General features: G+C 51.1%; 3 protein-coding genes across 4 annotated transcripts in view; 1 reads left to right on the forward strand and 2 right to left on the reverse strand.

Annotated features, from left to right (window-relative positions):
• Nucleotides 1-4,063, reverse strand: part of Nucb1 (nucleobindin 1) — a 19,423-nt gene extending 15,360 nt beyond the window's left edge. The window contains exons 1-2 of one of the 2 annotated variants that reach the window (XM_059276725.1): nt 3,823-4,063; nt 2,124-2,265 (exon numbers count right to left, since the gene is read on the reverse strand). In XM_059276725.1, coding sequence (XP_059132708.1) covers nt 2,124-2,255 — 132 coding nt within the window. In that variant the 5' untranslated portion in view covers nt 2,256-2,265; nt 3,823-4,063. Of the gene's footprint in view, nt 1-2,123; nt 2,266-2,730; nt 2,901-3,822 lie in introns of those variants that run through there. The other variant, XM_059276718.1, reaches the window with a different exon arrangement.
• LOC131921988 (tubby-related protein 2-like) lies at nt 3,519-13,196 on the forward strand. Its single transcript, XM_059276730.1, has 13 exons — nt 3,519-3,618; nt 4,018-4,050; nt 4,401-4,452; nt 5,216-5,354; nt 6,257-6,394; nt 6,536-6,703; nt 7,990-8,171; nt 8,895-9,203; nt 10,010-10,122; nt 10,607-10,721; nt 10,821-10,919; nt 12,601-12,772; nt 13,013-13,196. Exons 1-13 carry the CDS (start codon nt 3,584-3,586, stop codon nt 13,144-13,146), a joined length of 1,689 nt encoding a protein of 562 aa, XP_059132713.1. The 5' UTR covers nt 3,519-3,583; the 3' UTR covers nt 13,147-13,196.
• A 436-nt stretch (nt 13,197-13,632) lies between these two features.
• Ppp1r15a (protein phosphatase 1 regulatory subunit 15A) lies at nt 13,633-16,765 on the reverse strand. Its single transcript, XM_059276712.1, has 3 exons — nt 16,502-16,765; nt 14,460-15,995; nt 13,633-14,056 (listed from the first exon to the last, which is right to left on the reverse strand). Exons 2-3 carry the CDS (start codon nt 15,984-15,986, stop codon nt 13,703-13,705), a joined length of 1,881 nt encoding a protein of 626 aa, XP_059132695.1. The 5' UTR covers nt 15,987-15,995; nt 16,502-16,765; the 3' UTR covers nt 13,633-13,702.
• Nucleotides 16,766-18,585: the final 1,820 nt, after the last annotated feature.

Below are 18,585 nucleotides of genomic sequence, written 5' to 3' on the forward strand. Positions count from 1 at the left end.
TAAGGTAACTCCTGATCCCCAGGCTCCTGATCATTAAGTCTGTTGATTCCTATTGACTCAACTTCAGGATGTATTCTCCATTACTGGGAAAAATCTGATCTCCAATTTTTTGTTTGTTTGTTTGGTTGGTTTTTTTTGTTTTTTTTTTTTTTTGAGACAAGGTGTTATTGTGTAGCTCTAGCTGTCCTGGAACTCACTTGGTAGACCAGGCTGGCCTCGAACTCACAGAGCTCTGCCTACCTCTGCCTCCCGAGTGTGTGCACATGTCAGTATCTGAGTGGAAATTGAAGAACACCGTGCAGCACTGATTCTCTCCTTCACCATCCAGGTCCCAGGGATTGGACCTTTACCCAACTGAGCCATCTCATTGGCCCCACCATGTTTTTGGCAAACGGCTTTGGAATTAAATCTATGGATCATGGTGGAAATGGTTCGTGTCTATTATCGTCTAGGGAGTGAACCTGTTAACCTTTGGATATTTTATATTGAGCTGCTCTCTTAATTTTGTCTCCTGTCCTACCTTCTGATGATTCTATGAGGTCTAACTCCATCCAACCGTTTCCTTTGACCTTACTCCAAGGCCCAGGTCACTGTGAATGGAACCCCCACTTCAACTGTAAGGAGTCAGATCAACTCTACACTTAAACCTAGATACATAAACACTAAAATCTAAATGGTCTTAGGTTCTCAATTCTCGATGAGGGAATCAGGCAGGCTTAGGGGTCACTGAAGATAGACCCCTCCTTCATAACTGGCTTTACATCTTTAACATTTAAAACACCATATGAAAGGGAGCAGAGTGGAGAGAGAAGGACCATTAAAGGAAGCTACTTCCTCCTGGTCAGAACAGAATCTGGATTCGTTCTAAACAGCCCAAAACACTGTATACTTCTGTTGTCCCCTCCCTTAAGAGTCCATCCAAGGGCAGTAGTGGCACACGCCTTTAATCCCAGCACTCCGGAGGCAGAGGTAGGCAGAGTTTGAGTTTGAGGCCAGCCTGGTCTACAGAGGGAGTTCCAGGGCTACACAGAGAAACCTAGTCTCAGGGGCAGGGAGAAGAGTCCATCCAACTAGACCTGCCAGTCTAAGAGCCCATTGCTCAAGAATGCTGATTCACCTCAAGACATGCTTGATAGGAGTCAAGGCCATCTTCTTTCCAGGCCAGAAGCCCCTTCCCAGGTGTAGCTCTTCCCAGATCTTCACTGCTGAACCTGCCACTTTTCAGAATTCTCATTCAGAAGCGTAACATTTCCTTCCCTCCCCTCTCTGGGTATCAGCAAAAATCCTAAGCACGCTTGTCCCAACACTCAAGACTCTCCTGGATTTGCAGCTGCTCGTTGATCTACGTTGCTCATCCTGCTGTCTCTTCCACCCTATCTCAAAAAGCCTGGCTATCTCTTCCCTCAACCCTCTTCTTGGAACCTGCCAAGACTTACAACTTGACTGCCCTATTATTTTTCACTGAAACGCTAACAAAATGGTATTCAAGCTTCAAGATTCCACAGAGTACAGTACTAACACCTTACCGGAGGCCAGGCCACACAGGGGCTTGGAACCACCTGTCTCAGGAGCCAACCTCAGTTAACACTGACAGGGAGAGCCTTAGGAGAACTAGGCCCTCAATCAGGTACCTGGACTTTGAAAGATCCAACTCTCTCCTAAGACGAAAGCTTTCACAAGGTTCAATAGATATTTGTAGGAATGAGTAAATCAGCAGTCCCCCCAAGTCCTTTTCCCATTTAAACTACACCTCCCATGAGCTCTGTGAAGCAGGAATGCCCCAGCTAAGTAGTAGCATCCAACTGCCTATGGTGCTACTGGGAAATGTAGTTCTTCTTTTGGTTTCTCCATTCCTCGATAAGGAGAATCTTAAAGATCAGAGGAGTTTAGGGGAGGGAGTGACACGGGTTTTCATTTGGGATCTATCTTGATTTCCATATCTCGATGGCCAGGGTCCCGGGTCTGCTTGTGTGTTTCACCAACACACTACTGCAAAGGAAGGCAGGTAAACCGGAAGTCTCAGCGTGCTAAACAGGAGATCCCTGGAGTTTTCACCAGGGCCTTGGGGACAGCAGGAACTGCACCACTGCAAACACGCCAGAGCACAGGGCAGGGTTACTCACCGGGCTCTCAGTGGCCTGGCTGTCCTCCTGATGGGGCGCCGCGCGGTCCAGGGGCACCGCCAGCACAGCGGACAGCATCAGTAGAGGTGCTAGGAGAAGGAAAGGGGTCCCGTGGGGCGCGGAGGTAGGCATCGTGGCTGCTCTGCGCGGAGAGATGGAGAATGGGTTTTGGTTGTTTTGCTACGGTTTTTTGAGACAAGTGTTAAGTAGCAAAGGCTGGCTTTGAATTCCTGATCTTCCTGCCTCCCCCCCCCCCAACCCCCCCAAGCGACTTGTAGGCGCGCATTACTACGCAGTCTAGGGATGTCCTAACCCTGTATCCGGCTGGGCAAACGAGTGTGCACGCCATCCTCAGTGCCATTCCCATTTGCAAAAATGAAGACTCCACGCGTTTCGTCACCTGGAACCCAGGACGCCAGGCCTCCAGCCTCCCTTTCCTACAGCGCAGTCCGCAGACCTTCATCCTGTCGCCCTCAAAGTAGGGAATGTTTCCCGAACCGAGATCCTAGGTCCCTAGACTCCCTTTCTCACGGGACCACGGAGACCTGAAACCCTGCAAGTACCCGGATCTCCAGTCCCCTGCCCTCCGCTATCCAACGCCCCTCACCTCTCCTAGCGCAGAGGGCGTTTTCCCACGCTGGGACCTCTGCCGGATTTCTGGTGATTTCCCTCCTAAGTCACTCCCACTTTTCCACCCGCAGAGGACCTGCCCCCAGGATGCTGATTGGTCCACGCTGACTCCGAGCTTCCGCCCGCGTTTGCGGCCCCGCCCATTTCCGATGAGGTTCCCTTAATTTCGAAATTTCTCCTGCTTTAGTGGAAGCTCACATTTTTAAACGTGACGTTTCCTGCGTCGTTTTCTGATAAAAATCAAAGTCCTGCATGAGGGTGGGGGTGGAGAGGGCAACTTTTTCGGACACCATGCCGCTGTGTCTTCTGGGAATTGTAGTTTTCTCACTTATTATTGCTCCACAAGTTCCTGCAAGTAAGAGCTTTGGTGATAACCAACTGCATAGGATAATATCACTACTTTTTAGAAGGATCTCATTATATAGCCCTAGTTAGAACTGTATGTAGACCAGGCTGGCCTCAAGATCAGAGATCTCCTGCCTCTGACTCCCAAGTGCTGAGATTAAAATACCCCAACTCCCAGCCTCCTCCCTTTTTTCCCCCTGAGAAATGGCTTTATGCATCCCAAGCTGACCTTCTCCGTGATAGGAATGCTTGCAGAGGAGGAATGCCTCGATTCCTGGCACTCTGGTCTGCACCTCCAAGTGCTGGAATTACAGGCATGAGACACTAGGCTTATAAATTTCTTAAATGCCCTGTATGTAGAACTATATTGCTAGGTAGATACTCTTGGGTCCCTTTAAGGAATGCTGGCTTGCAGTTCCAATTCAGAACCCCCAGAACAAGGGATCAGTCTGCTTCAGTGGCCTGGAGGCATTACTCTGTTGGACATGGACCTTGAGGGGCCAAAAGGGCCAAGAAGAGGGCAAGTCCCTGTGGGAATCCCCCTTTCTAAGAAAGTGTTTGGCTGTCTTTAGAGTTCCAGCATCACAGCAAGGCTGTGAGAGCTCCAAGCTGGTGCTAGGGAGGGGTGGTTGCCTTGGGATTCCAGATAGGTGGATGCTGAGGAGTTGGGATTTGTGACCCTGAGCCACCAAGTCCCAATACTTAGAAGCAGGACCAGCCTTACCTGCTTGGTAGAGAGCTGGATTTTTGTGTTCCCAATAGTGCTTAAAGTTCAACACAGGCTACTAAGTCTCAGGCGGGCATTGGGGTTTGGGTTGTTAGGGTTCAAAATAAAAACGAAGGCAGATGTTAGGAATTAGAGGGTGGTTTCCATTTAGAAGTTGGGTCTAGGTCTGATTATGCCTTCCTAATCCTCTAGACTGTCTCAGGAAAATGAACCGTGGAAGAAAGAGTGAGTGAGGAAACCTAATGGGCAGCGGGTTGGGGAGAGGGGACCTAGATACCGGATATGCACAGCTTCGGGGCTCAAACTGTCTTCAGGATCAACACCATCAATCATAGAAGGGGGGGGGGTCTGGACTCCAGTGTCGGTGGCTCCCAAGAGAGCTAGGGCCTGGGGCCTCTGGTGGGGTCCTAAAGGGGAGGGGCTGGGAGAAAGAGTCATAACTGACCTAGAAAGCTCAGGTCCCTCACCTACTATGACATCACTGGCGCTCAGAAGCCAAATCGGTCAAGAGGAGGGGCTCTTGAACAGACAAAGCTGCCCTGCTGCCTGTTGTCACCAGCCTGTGTTTCTCTCAGAACCTTGGAGGATGAGTTCTCCGGTGTGAGGCTGCAGAAGCTGGAACAACAGGTATGGCCCCGATCCCACTCTTCCATCTTCCCAACCTTCCCAGGATGCTCAGAGACCCCAATCCCATGTTCCTTCTCTCTGAACTTCAGGTTCTCGAATTAGGAAAAGAGAAAGTAGGAATTCTGCTTTCATTTGAAACAAGACCTTGCTGCCTAGCCCAGGCTGGTCTCAAACTAGGATCTTGGGTGCTGGAATCACAGTTGTGAGCGATCACACTCGCTTTGTTTTGTTAAAATGCACTTACTCAGGGGTCGAGGACACGCACGCCATGGCGTGTATGTGGGGACAACTTGCAGGCCCGGTGCTCTCCTTGGAGGATTTGGGTCCAAGGGCTCAAACTCAGGTTGAAAGGCCTGATGGGAGCACAAGCGTCTTTACCCACTGAGCCCTCTCTCAGGCCCCAATTAGCTGCTCTGTAACCTATGCTGACCTCAAACTGGCTTCCACCCTCTTACTTCTATTTCTGGACTTACTGCACGTGTGAGCCTTTATACCCACCTTTGTATTTGGAAACAGGGTCTCACCAAATTGTCTAGGCAGACTTAAGTCCTTGTGCCTCAGCCCGGATGGCAGCCCAGGCTGAGGAAATGTTTAAACAATTCTAGAGGGCTGGACTCCTAGTTCTTGGAGGAGAAGGTGGAGATAGATCGGATCTGGCGGGCAAGGACTGGGTATCTGGGACCCTAATGGAGGAAGGGTACCTGGACTCTCCCAGGCCAACCCCAGCCCTGTGCCCACCTCACATCCCCTCTTGATCCTTCAGCAACAGCTACTTGAGAAGAAGCAGCGCAGGAAGCGCCAGGAGCCCCTCATGGTTCAGGCCAACCCTGATGCTTCCCTGAGGCACCGGCGACCAAGGCGTCGGGATGTTCGCTTCCACTGTGACAGCAGCTGGGGATTTGGTCTGATGGAAGGGATTTATGGGGACTCGGGGGCGGGGCCTAGTGAGCACTGGAGGGTGGAGCCTGGTGAGGCCCAGGGCAGGAACTGGGTGGATGGTGCTGGCTGCCAGAGGGATGGCCTTGTAGATGTCAGGAAGTGTCCTAATGGGACTGGAGGGGCCTAATTGCATCCAGATAGGGAGTTTGTGGTAGAGGATAGGAATGGGACTTGAGTGTGGGCCTTTATGAGGGAACAGGGGTGGGTTCTGGCGGATCCCCAGGCAGAAAATTGATTGGGCTGGGGATTTCTCAGGAGCCATTCCAATAAAGCTGGGCCCTTGAGATTACCCAGTCCTCTGACAATAAGCAGGCAGAGCTTAGACTAACTGGAGCACCAGACCCAAAAGATACCGGCGACTGGGTTTGTCAGAACCTAGTAGAGTCTGAGGGAACTCGGAGTGCCCAAAGACAGAAGTTCTGCGGGTAGAACAGGAGTCCATGTTGTTTGCTTTCTGTGGTGATAAGAGTCCAAACCGGGAGGGGGGGAGGGGAGATGGCTCAGAGGTTAAGAGCACTGACTGCCCTTCTAGAGGTCCTGAGTTCAATTCCCAGCAACCACATGGTGGCTTACAACCATCTATAATGAGATCTGGTGCCCTCTTCTGGCCCGCAGGCATACATGCAAGCAGAACACCGTATACATAATAAATAAATAAATCTTTAAAAAAAAAAAAAAGAGTCAAAACCTTGGGCTACATGCAACCGATCTTTCCTTACTACTGAGTTTTTGTTTAGAATTTTGGGGGGTGATGGTCCCCTGCTCTCAGAGGCTGGAACTTGTTATGTAGTGGAGGGTTTGAGGCAATCCTCCTGCCTTACTCAGTAGATCCTTTTAAAATGGGCCTCTCTGCACTCTCTCCCAGGTGCTGGGAGTCCTTTCCTCCAGGAGAATGTACCACAGGCTCATCTGCCCTCCAGGCCCCCCAGTGCCCTGGGCTCCATGAGCTATGTCAGAGATGGTGGTGGCCAGCGGGCCCCCCTTCTGCCACCCAAAGGAGCAGGTAATCTTAGGCCACTGATATTTAGGGCATGCGTCCTTAGAGGTTCAGGATTGGGTGCTTCTCCTCTGACATTGGGGTCAGGTCCAGAGCTTCCTCCTCTTGTACCAAAGGACCCCAAATCTGAAAGTCCTTTTTCTCTAGTGTATACTCAGGGTGATGGCGCTGCGGTCCACCGTCTGTGCTACCTCCCAGACAGCTCAGATTCAGATGTGGAGGAAGTGACCATGGAGGACATCCCGGTCATTCCCCCACCTCCCAAGACACATCTGGCAACCCGTTGCAGGGGCTGGTTAGCCTCCCCAGGACCTGGTAATTTCGGGGACAGGGGAGTGAAATCTGGCCCCTGGTTCACATGACACTTTGTCATTCTTGCTTTGTTAACAGCTTCATGTGGGATATCATAACTCGTGGGTCTCCCAGGTCATCTGTCAAGGTGTCTAGTCCCTGTCACACAGTGTACTCAGATGTAAAACCATCACCACATCAAATGCATGTGTTTAAACTGAGTTTAGGAAGGATGGAATGGATATCTATGTATCCCTGGGCTGGCCTTGAACTCACAGAGATCCACTGACCTCTGCCTCCTTGTGTGCTGGATTAAAGGTTTGTTGCACCACACCCAGGTTACTTATTATGGTTTTGTTTTGTTTTGTTTTTTCTTTTTCTTTCTTTCTGGGTTTTTTTTTTTTTTTTTTAACAGGGTTTCACTGTGTAGCTTTGGGGACTGTCCTGCAACTTGCTCTGTATACCAGACTGGCCTTGAACTCACAGAAATCCACCTGCCTCTGCCTCCTGAGCACTGGGGTTTAAGTCGTTTGCCACCACTGTCCTGCTATTTTGGTTTATTTTGGTTATTTATTTATTTAGTTTGGTTTTTTAAGACAGGGTTTCTCTGTGTAGACCTCTCTGTTCTAGAACTGGCTTTGGAGACCAAGCTGGCGTTGAACTCACTGAGATCTGCCTCCCTCTGCCTCCCAAGTGCTGGTATTTAAGGCATGTGCCACCACTGCCTTGATCAGATTATTTATTTAAATTCTTTTTACTTTGTGTATGTGCATCTGTGTATGTTTGTGAATGTGAGTGCAGTTCCCACAAAGACCAGAAGAGGAAGTCAGACCCACTGGAGCTGGAGTTGGATGTGTCTGAGAGCCATGAAACTTGAGAGCTGGGAACTGAACTGGGGTTCTCTACAAGAGCAGAATGTGCCCTTGACTGTTACTCTATCCCTCCAGCCCTTTAATTTATTTGTTGTTTTTTTTAACTTGTTTACTTTTGACCAGGAATTGTGACACATGCCTTTATTTCCAACACTGGAGGCAAAGGCAGGTGGATCTCTGTGTTCACAGGAAGCCCTGTCTAGAAATCGGTCTCAGGGGAGGCCAGAGCCACACAGTGAGACATTGACTCTGGGAGATGAGGACGTAGGTTTCATCTCTGTAGGTTCCATGTGCATAGGAAGTGCACAGAGGGTGGTCAGTGGAAGAGCCAGGCAGAGCCGCTGGGAACTGGAGTTCCTGTCCTGTCTAGCTGACAGTGCTGATCCTCCCCTAACTCCAACTCAGATGTCCTGACCTGTAACTGCTTCTGCCCCTTAGGGATCAGTGAAGAGGAAGAGGTTGAATCCAAGGATGCTGCCTTTGAGGCCAAGGCACCCAGTCCGGCCCTGGCCGCTTCAGTGAGCTCTGGTAGGGTTCAGGGACTCTTGGAATCCTGTGAGGAGGAAGAAAACACAGCACAAAAGGATACAGAAATAAGGAGACCAGCCTCTGGCCTCGGGGTAGGTGGAACTCAAAATCTGCAGCCCAATCTACAGGGCCTTTGACTGGCTGAAGGAGCAACAACCGTGGTGAAAATCTGTGCCCAGCAGTGCATGCTTGCATTTCTTGCAGTCAGGAGGCTGCCAGGGGCTGAGAGTTCAAGGCCAATCTGGACTCCATAAAGAGACTCTCTCCCCTAAAAAACAAATACCCGTGGACAGGTGCCAACTTATAGAGAGTATAAAGCAAAATTTCGAAGATCTTCTTTGTAACAGCCCTAGCTGTCCTGGAAATCACTCTGTAGACCAGGCTGGCCTTGAACTCACAAAGATCTGCCTGCCTCAACCTCCCGAGTGATGTAATTAAAGGTGTGACTTGCAAGGCTCATTTTATAGTAAACATGGTCAAATACTTTGCTAGGATCAAATACACCTGATCCCCTCAGTGGGAGAGTCTAGGCAGGGTTGCTATACTACTCAGTAATGCCCCAACAACCTCCCTGGCATGTTTTGGCAGGATCTCTGGGTTTACAGGTTCTAGAGTATGATCTCACAGTTCATGTGAGCTAATGAGGTTGCACATTTGACTCATCAGCAGATGGGCCAACTTGGTTGGGTGGGTTTGCTGACATGCTTGACCAACAAGAAGCCATGGGTCCTCAAGGGTCATCCCTTAGCTGACAGCCGATCAGTCTGCAGGGCCAAGCTGACTGTCCCTCCCTCGTGGATTTGCACTTGAGCTAGGATGAAGATCTGGAGAAGAAAGAGGGCCCCGAGGCCTCCTCCACGTCTACAGGGACAGACAGCGCCCCAGGGGCGTCCAAGGTCTTGCAAGACAATAAGGACCCATGCAAGCACAGTGCTTGTAATTGGACCTGCCCCCCGCCCCGGCCCCCGGGCCCTCGGCTGGGGGAGGACATAGAGGCTTATGTGCTGCTCCCCGCCCCTCGAGACCACGTGGTACAGTGTCGCATCATCCGGAACAAGCATGGCATGGACAAGGGCTTCTTCCCTTCCTACTATCTCTACCAGGAGGCCGAGGACGGTGTGACAGTAAGCTCCAGCCCTGGTGGTGGGGAGCCTTCCCACTGGGGTGACAGATGAGGAAGACAAGCCCCAGTTTTGAGCAGCATGTCCCTCCCCTTTTTGGACAAGGTTAAAAATTGCTGGAGCCAGATGTGGTAGCATCAAACTGTAAACCTAATCATATATGGGAATTGGCGGCAGAGAGGGTCAGGAGAGCAAGGAGGAGTTCCAGGCCAGCCTCCTGACCTAACTGGAGACACTGTTTCAAACTAAAAAGAGCCAGGTGGTGGCGGCAGATACCTTTAATCCCCCACACTTGGGGAGCAGAGTTGGAGACCTCTGAGTTGGAAGCCAGCCCTTTCTAAATAAGTTCCAAGCCAGCCAGGGCAACACCGTGAGACCCTTTCAAGGCTTTGTTTCCCCCTGGACTCGGGCCTGTGTCACTTACTTAGGACCTGTCAGGTCTAAGTCCTGCCCACCTCAGCACTTCAAACATTTTAGAACACAGTAGCTCAGGTCCTTCCTACCCTATAGCCAAGCCTTATCCATTCCACCACACCTCCCTCCCACTTGAGTTAAGTGAGTCTCTTCTCTGTCCATACAAATGAGTCTTCTTGGTGGCCAAACCCCACCCAATCCTGGTGTAAACTGGGACCCTCAAAGCGTTTCCATTCTATAGCTAAGCTACACCCCTCTCCCGCTGACCTGTCTCCTCCCAGTGCGGCCTTCTTCGCCTCCACAAATAGTCCTTCCCTTATTCAGAGCTGGGTTCAGGACCTTGGCTCTAGACAGATGTCAAAACTCAATCCTGAAGTCTCTTCTCCGATCTGCAGCATTTCCTTCTGGCTGGGCGGAAAAGGAAAATATGCAAAACCTCAAATTATCTCATCTCTCTGGATCCCAGAGATATGTCTCGCAACGGGAACAACTTTGTGGGCAAAGTTAGGTAAGTGAAGCCTTCTTGGTGCGTGGCGCTCCTAGTATGTGGAGAGGCAACAGGTGGCAGGAGCCAAGGAGAGACAGGCAAATGGACTTCATTTCCCAAGAGGCCGCAGTGCACAACACAGGACCTGCACTAAAGCCTGATGGGTTTTGTAGTTCTGCAGGTTGTATTTCCACAGGTGGGAAAGAAAACACATGAAAGCTTTGGATGCCAAGAATACAGGCTGGCATTTAAGATGTTTAGCTTTTTGATAGGCAGAGAGCTGGTACCCCTCAGTTCCTGTGGGGAAAGAGGTCTGGAGTGTGTGAGTTCTTGCTTCCTAGATGGAAGAGGGTTCCCAAGGAGTCAATGTAGCATGCTAGAAAGACACAAAAATCAGAGGGCTGGGACTGTGATTTCTTAGAGGATGGTTTGAGAAAGCACTGAACACACAGTAGCAATCACCATCTCGGTTTCTGTTACTCTCCCTCCTGCCCTCCTGGGGCAGATCCAATATGTTGGGCACGAAATTTACCATCTTTGATAATGGGATGAACCCTGAGAGGAACTACTGGATCCCAGACAGTACCCGGATCAGAGAGAAGCTGGGAGTTGTGTGTTATGTGAGTATCCTGGCAGGGGCCTAGACGAATGGGGGTGCCAATAGGTAAGAAAGCACAGGGAGCTCTGCTAACTGCAATATAATCTAATTAATCCTGCAGGAAAGCAATGTCTTGGGGTTCCGGGGACCTCGGAAAATGACTGTGATACTTCCAGGAATTGACAGGCGGAAGCAGAGGATGAGAGTCCAGCCACAAAATGTGAGTCTTAAGGTTGTGACTAGCAATACTAAGAGAGGAGAATGGGTTAGAACCCATGACTTGCAGGTCACATTGAATGGCTTTGCCAGAGTCCCTTCAGGAAGTAAAGACTAGAGACTCAAAATTCTGGGTCCAGGGCTGGAGAGATGGCTCAATGGTTAGCAGAGCATGTATTGCTCTCCCAGAGGGAGAAGAAAGACAGACCATGTAAGCTGGAGGCTAGCCTCATCTAATTATCAAGTTCCAAGATAGACAGGGCTAGAGAGTGAGACCTTGTTTTTTTTTTAAAAAAAAATTGTTTTTATTTTCAGCACTTGGGAGGCAGAGACAGGTAGATCTCTGTGAGTTTGAAGCCAGCCTGGTGTACAGAGCAAGTTTCAGGACAGCCAGACTACACAGAGAAACCCAGTCTAAAAACAAAAACAAAAACAAAACAAAACAGTTTCTGGAGTTGCTTCCCAGACCCATGTCAGGTGGCTCACAACTGCCTGTAACTGTAGCTCCAGGGTACTTACTGCCCTCTTCTGGGCTTTGAAGACAACTGCACTCACAGGCACATAATCCTCATATACCAGCACACATATATTACATCTAATTAAAAGAATTTTTTTTCTTCCAAGAAAGGCGCAAAGCTACACAGAGAAACCCTGTCTCGAAAAACCAAAAAAAAAAAAAGAATTTTTTTTCTTGTTTTGTGACAGTTTTTGTGTTGTAGCCCTGGCTATCTGGAAATCACTCTGCAGCCCATGCTGGCCTCAAACTCAGCGATCCTTCTGCCTCTGCCTCCCAAATGCTGGGATTAAAGCCATGCACTACCACCAACCAGTTTAAGCTTGGCCACTTTCAAACTGTGTCTAACAATGTATGCATAACAGATTATACATAATGACCTGTATGTCTTTATGAATAATTATCAATAATTTTTTTTACCTATCAATAATTTTTGCAAATATGTATATGTAAAATTTATCTAGGGAGTAACATACATAATATTGGAGATATAGAATCAGCACGGAAAGAGAGGTGAGAATTTCCAAAGCTCAAAGGTGAAAGAAGTTTCTTCTGTCTGCTCAGTACTCTCATGCATTCTTCTCTAAAGTCCACCAAGGAGAATCAAGTACTGACCACAGTGTTGAAGTCAGAACTCTCCCTCAGAAAAGTCACCACAATCCTGATAAAATCTTTAAGGTCTCCATTCATAGTCATAAACAAAAGGTAGATGGTAAACAGCAAGTACCAGCTGCAAATCGAAAATATAAAATACCAATTACAAGTAGGTGGTGGCACACTCTTTCAATCCCAGCACTTGGGAGGCGGAGGCTCAGGGCTCACTCCTTTATCAAAGATGGTGACTTCCGTGTTCAAGACATTGGATCTGCCTCGGGAGGGCAGTGGACAGAGTAATAATAACCGTGATAGTGATCGTTACTCTGTGTGAAGTGCTTTCTCAAACCCATCCTCTAAGAAAAGAAATTACAGCCCCAGCCCTGTCTACAGAGCTAATTCCAGGACAGGCAGGGCTACACAGAGACACCGTCTCCAAAAACACAAAAGGGTAAACCTGGCAATCTAGCGACACTGTTCTCAATAAATAAGTAAATAAATAAAATAATACGTGCATCTGGACTTAAAGGCAGGCTGCAGGTAGGCTAACAAACGATGCCCCTACTGTATCTCCAAGGATCAGGATTCGATACCGAGTCGTCTACAAAAGGGTGCAAGACAAGGGCCGCTCCTACTGCACAACAAGGCCCCATCCTGGAGCGACGAGAGCGGCGGCTACGTGCTCAATTTTCACGGTCGCGTCACGCGAGCTTCGGTCAAGAACTTCCAGATTGTGCACCCCGATCTACGTGAGCTCTAGCAACCCGAAGACCTGGCCTTGGGGGCGGAAAGGGGGCATTAAGAACATCTACTCCCACTTACGTCTGTGGGCCGGTCCCTAAAGAGGGCGGGAGCCTCGCTGCCGCAAGGTCTATTGGGAGATGTAGTCTCTAGGCTCCTTGAGTTTCCTAGCTTGGTAAGTGTGCAGCTGCGTGGTGGCGCCATAGGACGGAGTTTAACTAAATCCTATTTCCTGATTTTCTCATCAGCGGACTACCTGGTGCTCCAGTTCGGCCGCGTGGCCCCAAACATATTCACTATGGATTTCCAGTATCCTCTTTGCCCGCTCCAAGCTTTCGCTATCTGCTTATCCAGTTTCGATGGGAAACTGGCGTGTAATTGAATAAAATATCATCCCTCACCAGCTGTCCTGTGCGTTTGCAGAAAGCTTCACACCATGCTTCCTTTCTTTTTAGTTTTTTGATAGTCTGATCTCCAACAACGTAGCTGACCCTGGCCTCGAACACCCCATCCTCCTGCCTCCACCTCCGGGGTGCTGGGATAGCAAGCGTGCCCCTTTGTGCCTGGCCTTGTCTTTTAATAAATCTTCTATTTTTAGTGCACATAATAGTGGGCTTCATTTTTAGTCCTGTCGTCGGGCTTGGCTTTGCTCCATCTACCACCCTCCCTTTTTTTTTTTTTGAGGCAGCTGTCCTCCATGGGTTACGCCTGCCAGTCCTTGGAACTCATGCCAATCCTCCTGCCTCAGCTTCCAAGTGCTGGGACTAGTTGTGTCACTTTACACTATGTAGATCAGGCTGGTCTTAAACTTCGGTTTGGACCCAGAACTCATTTTTGCCTCCCTTGAAGATCCAATACACCCTGACGATTTGATCACTATAAATCAAAAGGCTTTATTTCTTATTAAAAATAAATAAATAACAGGAAACTACTTGGGGTTAGCCACGCCTTCCACCGAAGTCCAGGCTGGCAGGAGGGGCCTCACTGGGAAGGGCAGAGGGTGTGGTCACAGCTTGGCTCAAGGGCGTGGCCTCAGAGGAGGAGCGAGGCCCGGGCTGTGGAGGAGCTGGGGTGAAGGCCTGTGGGAGGGGTGGGTTTCCAAGGCGTGCCCAGGCTCTGGCCCGGAAGGCAGGGGTGAGGTAAGGACCCAGCTTCTCCTCCACCTGGGCAATGCGGCGGGCAAAGCGGCTCCGATCTCGTGCGAGCTGCTCCCAGGGACCTCGGCGGGCAGCCTGGGCTGGTCCTGCCCAGACAGCAAGGAAATGGATGGTGACTCTCTCAGAAAAGCGCACCTGGACAGATGGGCAGAGGCCAGAAATAAAAATTAGTCCTGCAGTAACACTTGGTATTGAACAGTCATCTGCCTGCCACCTGACTGCCCCTGACTCACCCTGACACCAGGAGCCACAACTGCCACTATCCCTGCCTCTTACAGGAGATTGCAGCAGGGTGAACGCAGCCTTCCCATGTAAGAAGTTGCAACACACGGGTCCCTGGAGTGCGCACCTCCAGCACCCCACTTTAGGGATTTCAGGTCTCAGGCCCCTCCTCCTAACTCAGAATATAAGCCCTTTGTATGAATAATATATTATGTAAAAAATAGCACTTTGGAATCTTATTGTAGTCCCAGCACTATGGCTGCAAATTCCTGAGCTACACGTTCTTAGAAAAGGAATGCAGCCCCCTGGCCCTCACCTTTCTGGTGTGTAGAGGAGTCTCGGGGTCCTGATCCCGGGTGGGGGTTCTGAACAACCTGAGTCTCCTTTGCAGTCGAAGGGGCAGTTTAGGTTCAGGCCAAGGTGGTGCTGGCTTCTCTCCAGGTAAATAGAAGGCCACCTGAAAGAAAGAGGGGTCTGCTCCCACACATCCCTGTGTCTGTTCTCCAGGTTGACAACCCTGGGCCTGAAGGCAAGGACTCCTGCCTGGGGCAGCTGCTTCTGAATCATCTGGAACCACACTCTCCGAGTCATCTTCCGTGTCCTCTCCTGGGCAGTACACCCAGGCCTTCAGAAAGGCACTTGTATGGGGGGTGGCACAGGTCTGAACTACACTGTCTTCTCCAGCTGACCCCCAGTCACTGTCATCCTCATCCTCTGTGTCCTCTCCTGGTCGACACACCCAGGTATTAAGGAAGGCATGTGCAGGAGAGGTAGGGGAAGACAAGGCCTGGCCTTCTTCCTCTTCTCCAGCTGACCCCCAATCACTGTCATCCTCATCCTCTGTGTCCTCTCCTGGTCGACACATCCAGGTATTAAGGAAGGCATGTGCAGGAGAGGTAGGGGAAGACAAGGCCTGGCCTTCTTCCTCTTCTCCAGCTGACCCCCAATCACTGTCTTCGTCCTCGGTGTCTTCTCCTGGGCAGTACACCCAGGACTTCAGGAAGGCCTTCCCACTACAGACAGACAAAGATGAAGCCTCAGGGTTTCCCTCTTCCTCAGCGTCTGCATTCTGACAAGGCTGATCCTGCCCTGCCCTGTGTGCCTCTGGGTCGGCTTCTCCCTCCTGCTTAGAGCCCTCTCCAGAGTGGAACTCCCAGACTCCGGAGTGGGAGCCTAAAGGAGAGCTGGGCGGGTCAGCTTTATCTTCTGTTCCTTTTCCCTCCGTGGCTTGAGGTCCTGCCTCCCCTGGGCAATACTCAGAAGTGCTGGGCTTGTGTCTTGGAATTAGGTAAGCCTTCTTCGCAGTTTCACCATCCTCTTCATCCTCAGCGGGACAGCCCTCCCAGTGTGAAGTGGGATAAGCCAGCTCAGTCACTGCCTCTCCTCCGGCCCCCACCTCCCCAAGGCTCTTATCGGCACCTTGCAGGCTAGGCGGCAGCACAGGCAGGGCTGCTGTGTGTTCCCTCTCCTGCTCTCTAGGGCCATCCTGTTCTTGCTTCTCACAGTGTTCACCATCTGAAAGCCCCCAAGTTTCAGGAGGGGAACTGCTGGCTTGCACATCAAGGCAGGGCCCCTGGGCTGCTTTACCCTCTTGAGGAGCTCCAGTTTCTTCGGCCTCCCGCCGAGGAAGGTGGTTCCCAGGGACGAGGGGTGGGGTCAGCAGAGTCTTAGCTTCTGTCTGCTCTGCTGCTGTTAGTGTTTCTGCCAGCCAGGGCTCTGGGGTTTCTGGGCCCCTCAGGCGGCTCCAAGCCCGGCTGAGGAAGCCCATCAGTGGAGACAGGAGGTAGAAGGAGTGAGCATCCCTCCAGTGCAGGGTATGCTGGGGTCTTGGGCTTGGGGCCATGTGTCTGGGCTATCAAAAGGAGAAATTGTTTAGAAGCCACTCTGGGAACATATCATGCCACAGCCATGAGTCATGGTCATATAAATAGTCACAGTAGCAACATGAGATTCCTAGTAGCACTGCTCACACCCACCCGCGTCACCTGCTTCCATTCTCTCAATACCCCACAGTCTGGGCCCCGGGGTCTACAACCTTACAACCAAGAGCCCACCCTCCTGGACCTTTCTTCAGCCCTGTCAACCATTCCTGCCCGGCCCTCCTCCGACTTGCGAGTCTGGCGTCTGAGGACCCCTCTCCCCTCCGGCTTATGCGTTCACGCCCCTAGTTCCTTCTCCTGCCTCCCTCTGGACCCCGGCCACTCCTCCTGAGTCCTTCCCTTGACTGACCCGGCTCTACACAGGTCCTAGAGTCCTAGATCCGGCCCCCTTCCCTCCAATCGTCGAGTTTACACTTAGACCCGGGGTCGGGGTTTTTCCCAGCTTCCCTCCCCCGAGGCCGCCCCATCCCCCACGCACCGGCGGGCTGCGCGTCACCCCGGGGGCAGGAGCGCCGGTTCGGGCTGCCAGAAGCGGTCGCGGTCGTGGGTCCGGAGGTCTCGCAAGGCCGGCGCGTTCATGTCGCCCTCAGGCGTGGGGCTCGGGGACGCGAGGTGTCACAGGCTGCGGCAAGCAGTGTCCCGACCAAGGGATGCGGGGTCGAGCGGGGTCTGGCATGCAATCGTCACAGGTCGAATCCGGGTCAATCTGCGCAGGAGCCCCACCGCCGCCTTTATAGCCCGACCGCCGCCGTGTGACGTCACCGGCGGGGCGGGGCTTCGGAAGGCCCGGGGAAGGGTGGGAAGAGGAAAACAACCCCAGACTCTCGCGGACTTTCCGGGCGCCGTGACGTCGCCGCCGCCGCTTTCCAGGCGTGGCCTTGGCTCAAGCCTTGCGAGCTGTCAATCTTAAAATAACTTCTGAGCACGCGCCTGGACTTCCTCAGTCACGCACACGTCTTCCCAACCCAGTTCATTTCTTTTCTTTCTATTTCTTTTTATTTTTTGGTTTCTCGAAACAGGGTTTCTCTGTGTAGCTTTGCGCCTTTCCTGGATCTCACTCTGTAGACCAGGCTGGCCTCGAACTCACAGAGATCCGCCTGGCTCTGCCTCCCGAGTGCTGGGATTAAAGGTGTGCGCCATCACCGCCCGGCTTCTTTTGCTTCTTTTTAAAAAGACTTATTTCTATTTCCTTTGTTTTGTTTTTGTTTTTTGACAGGGACCCATTTTGTATTCCAGGATTGCCTGGAACTTACTCTGCAACCCAGGCTGAACCCCACCTCTGTAGCCCAGGCTGTCCTGGAACTCTCAACAGCCCTACCTCAGCTTTCCTGATACAGAGGTTACGAGTATGACCTCAATAAATACTGTATGGAGAACACTGCTAAACAGACTTCTGCGCCTTCATAGGCAGGCTTCTGCATCCTTCACTGCTTCAAAATTATATGAAGGCTCTGTTTATGCAATTTGACATTCTGATTGGGCTGCACTCTGGTGGGGGTGGGGCTCTCTTTAAATCCTGGATCTAGATCCAGAGACCCAGTTCCCACCTCCCCTCCTCTCCCTACTTAGTGTGTTGTGTGTGTGTGTGCTGTGGGTATGTGTGTGTGCTGTGTTGTGTGGTGTGTATGTGTGTGTGTGTGTGTGTGCTGTGTTGTGTGGTGTGTATGTGTGTGTGTACTGTGGGTATGTGTGTGGTGTGTTGTGTGTGTTGTGTGTGCCGTGTTGTGGGTATGTGTGTGTGTTGTGTGTGCCGTGTTGTGGGTATGTGTTGTGTTGTGTGTGTGTTGTGTTGTGTGTGTGGTGTGGGTATGTGTGTGTGTGGTGTGGGTATGTGTGTGTGTGGTGTGGGTATGTATGTGTGTGGTGTGGTGTGTGTGTGTGTGGTGTGGGTATGTGTGTGTTGTATGTGTGTGTGTGTGTGTGGTGTGGGTATGTGTGTGTGCTGTGTTGTGGGAGGTGTGTGTGCTGTGTTGTGTGAGGTGCGTGTGTGTGGTGTGGGTATGTGTGTGTTGTGTGTGTGTGGTGTGGTGTGTGGTGTTTCTGGGGATAGATCCCAGGGCCTCACATACCCTGGGACAATGCTTTCCTGGAGCTACACTCTGAGCTCTGGTCTGTAGTTTGTTCTTCACAATATACAGGCACCATACCTCCCTCCTAATAGGTTATCAGTCTGCCCTGAGGGAAAAATTTCAAACTGGTCACTTAACTGTGTCCTTGCCAGACCCAGTACTCTGGGACTGCCTTCCACCCCTTCCAGGACCAGTGCTGACCATCACTGCCTCGTCTGGTCCAGGCCACACTTGTGGACTGTGGGTACACAGTCCTGACTTCCAGCTCAGACCTCCCTGGCACCCACCAGCCAGGCTGTATCCCAATTTCCCAAGGTTTCAGGAGTTGGAGTCCCCATTCTTCCAAAGACCCAGGACACCTCTCTTGAAGGTGCCCAGAGCTCAGAACCCCAGTAACAACAAACCCATGTATCCTGGTGTTCAAGTCTCTGCTCCAAACACTGAGGAGTTCCAGCCACAGCTTAGGGGAGCCAGGAGTTGGGGGAGCCCAATC

This window comes from Peromyscus eremicus, chromosome 1, assembly GCF_949786415.1.
Source record: "Peromyscus eremicus chromosome 1, PerEre_H2_v1, whole genome shotgun sequence".
In the NCBI taxonomy this organism is placed as follows: domain Eukaryota; kingdom Metazoa; phylum Chordata; class Mammalia; order Rodentia; family Cricetidae; genus Peromyscus; species Peromyscus eremicus.

What these genes read in the sequence shown, in the direction of transcription:
- LOC131921988 (XM_059276730.1), top strand. Translation starts at nt 3,584, where the DNA reads ATGGACCTTGAGGGGCCAAAAGGGCCAAGAAGAGG. An exon ending in GTTAGCCTCCCCAGGACCTG is followed by an intron (nt 6,704 to 7,989) that starts GTAATTTCGGGG and finishes TCTGCCCCTTAG; the next exon opens with GGATCAGTGAAGAGGAAGAG. An exon ending in AGGCCGAGGACGGTGTGACA is followed by an intron (nt 9,204 to 10,009) that starts GTAAGCTCCAGC and finishes TCCGATCTGCAG; the next exon opens with CATTTCCTTCTGGCTGGGCG.
- Ppp1r15a (XM_059276712.1), bottom strand. Translation starts at nt 15,986, where the DNA reads ATGGCCCCAAGCCCAAGACCCCAGCATACCCTGCACTGGAGGGATGCT. An exon ending in CTCCTCTACACACCAGAAAG is followed by an intron (nt 14,057 to 14,459) that starts GTGAGGGCCAGG and finishes CCATCTGTCCAG; the next exon opens with GTGCGCTTTTCTGAGAGAGT.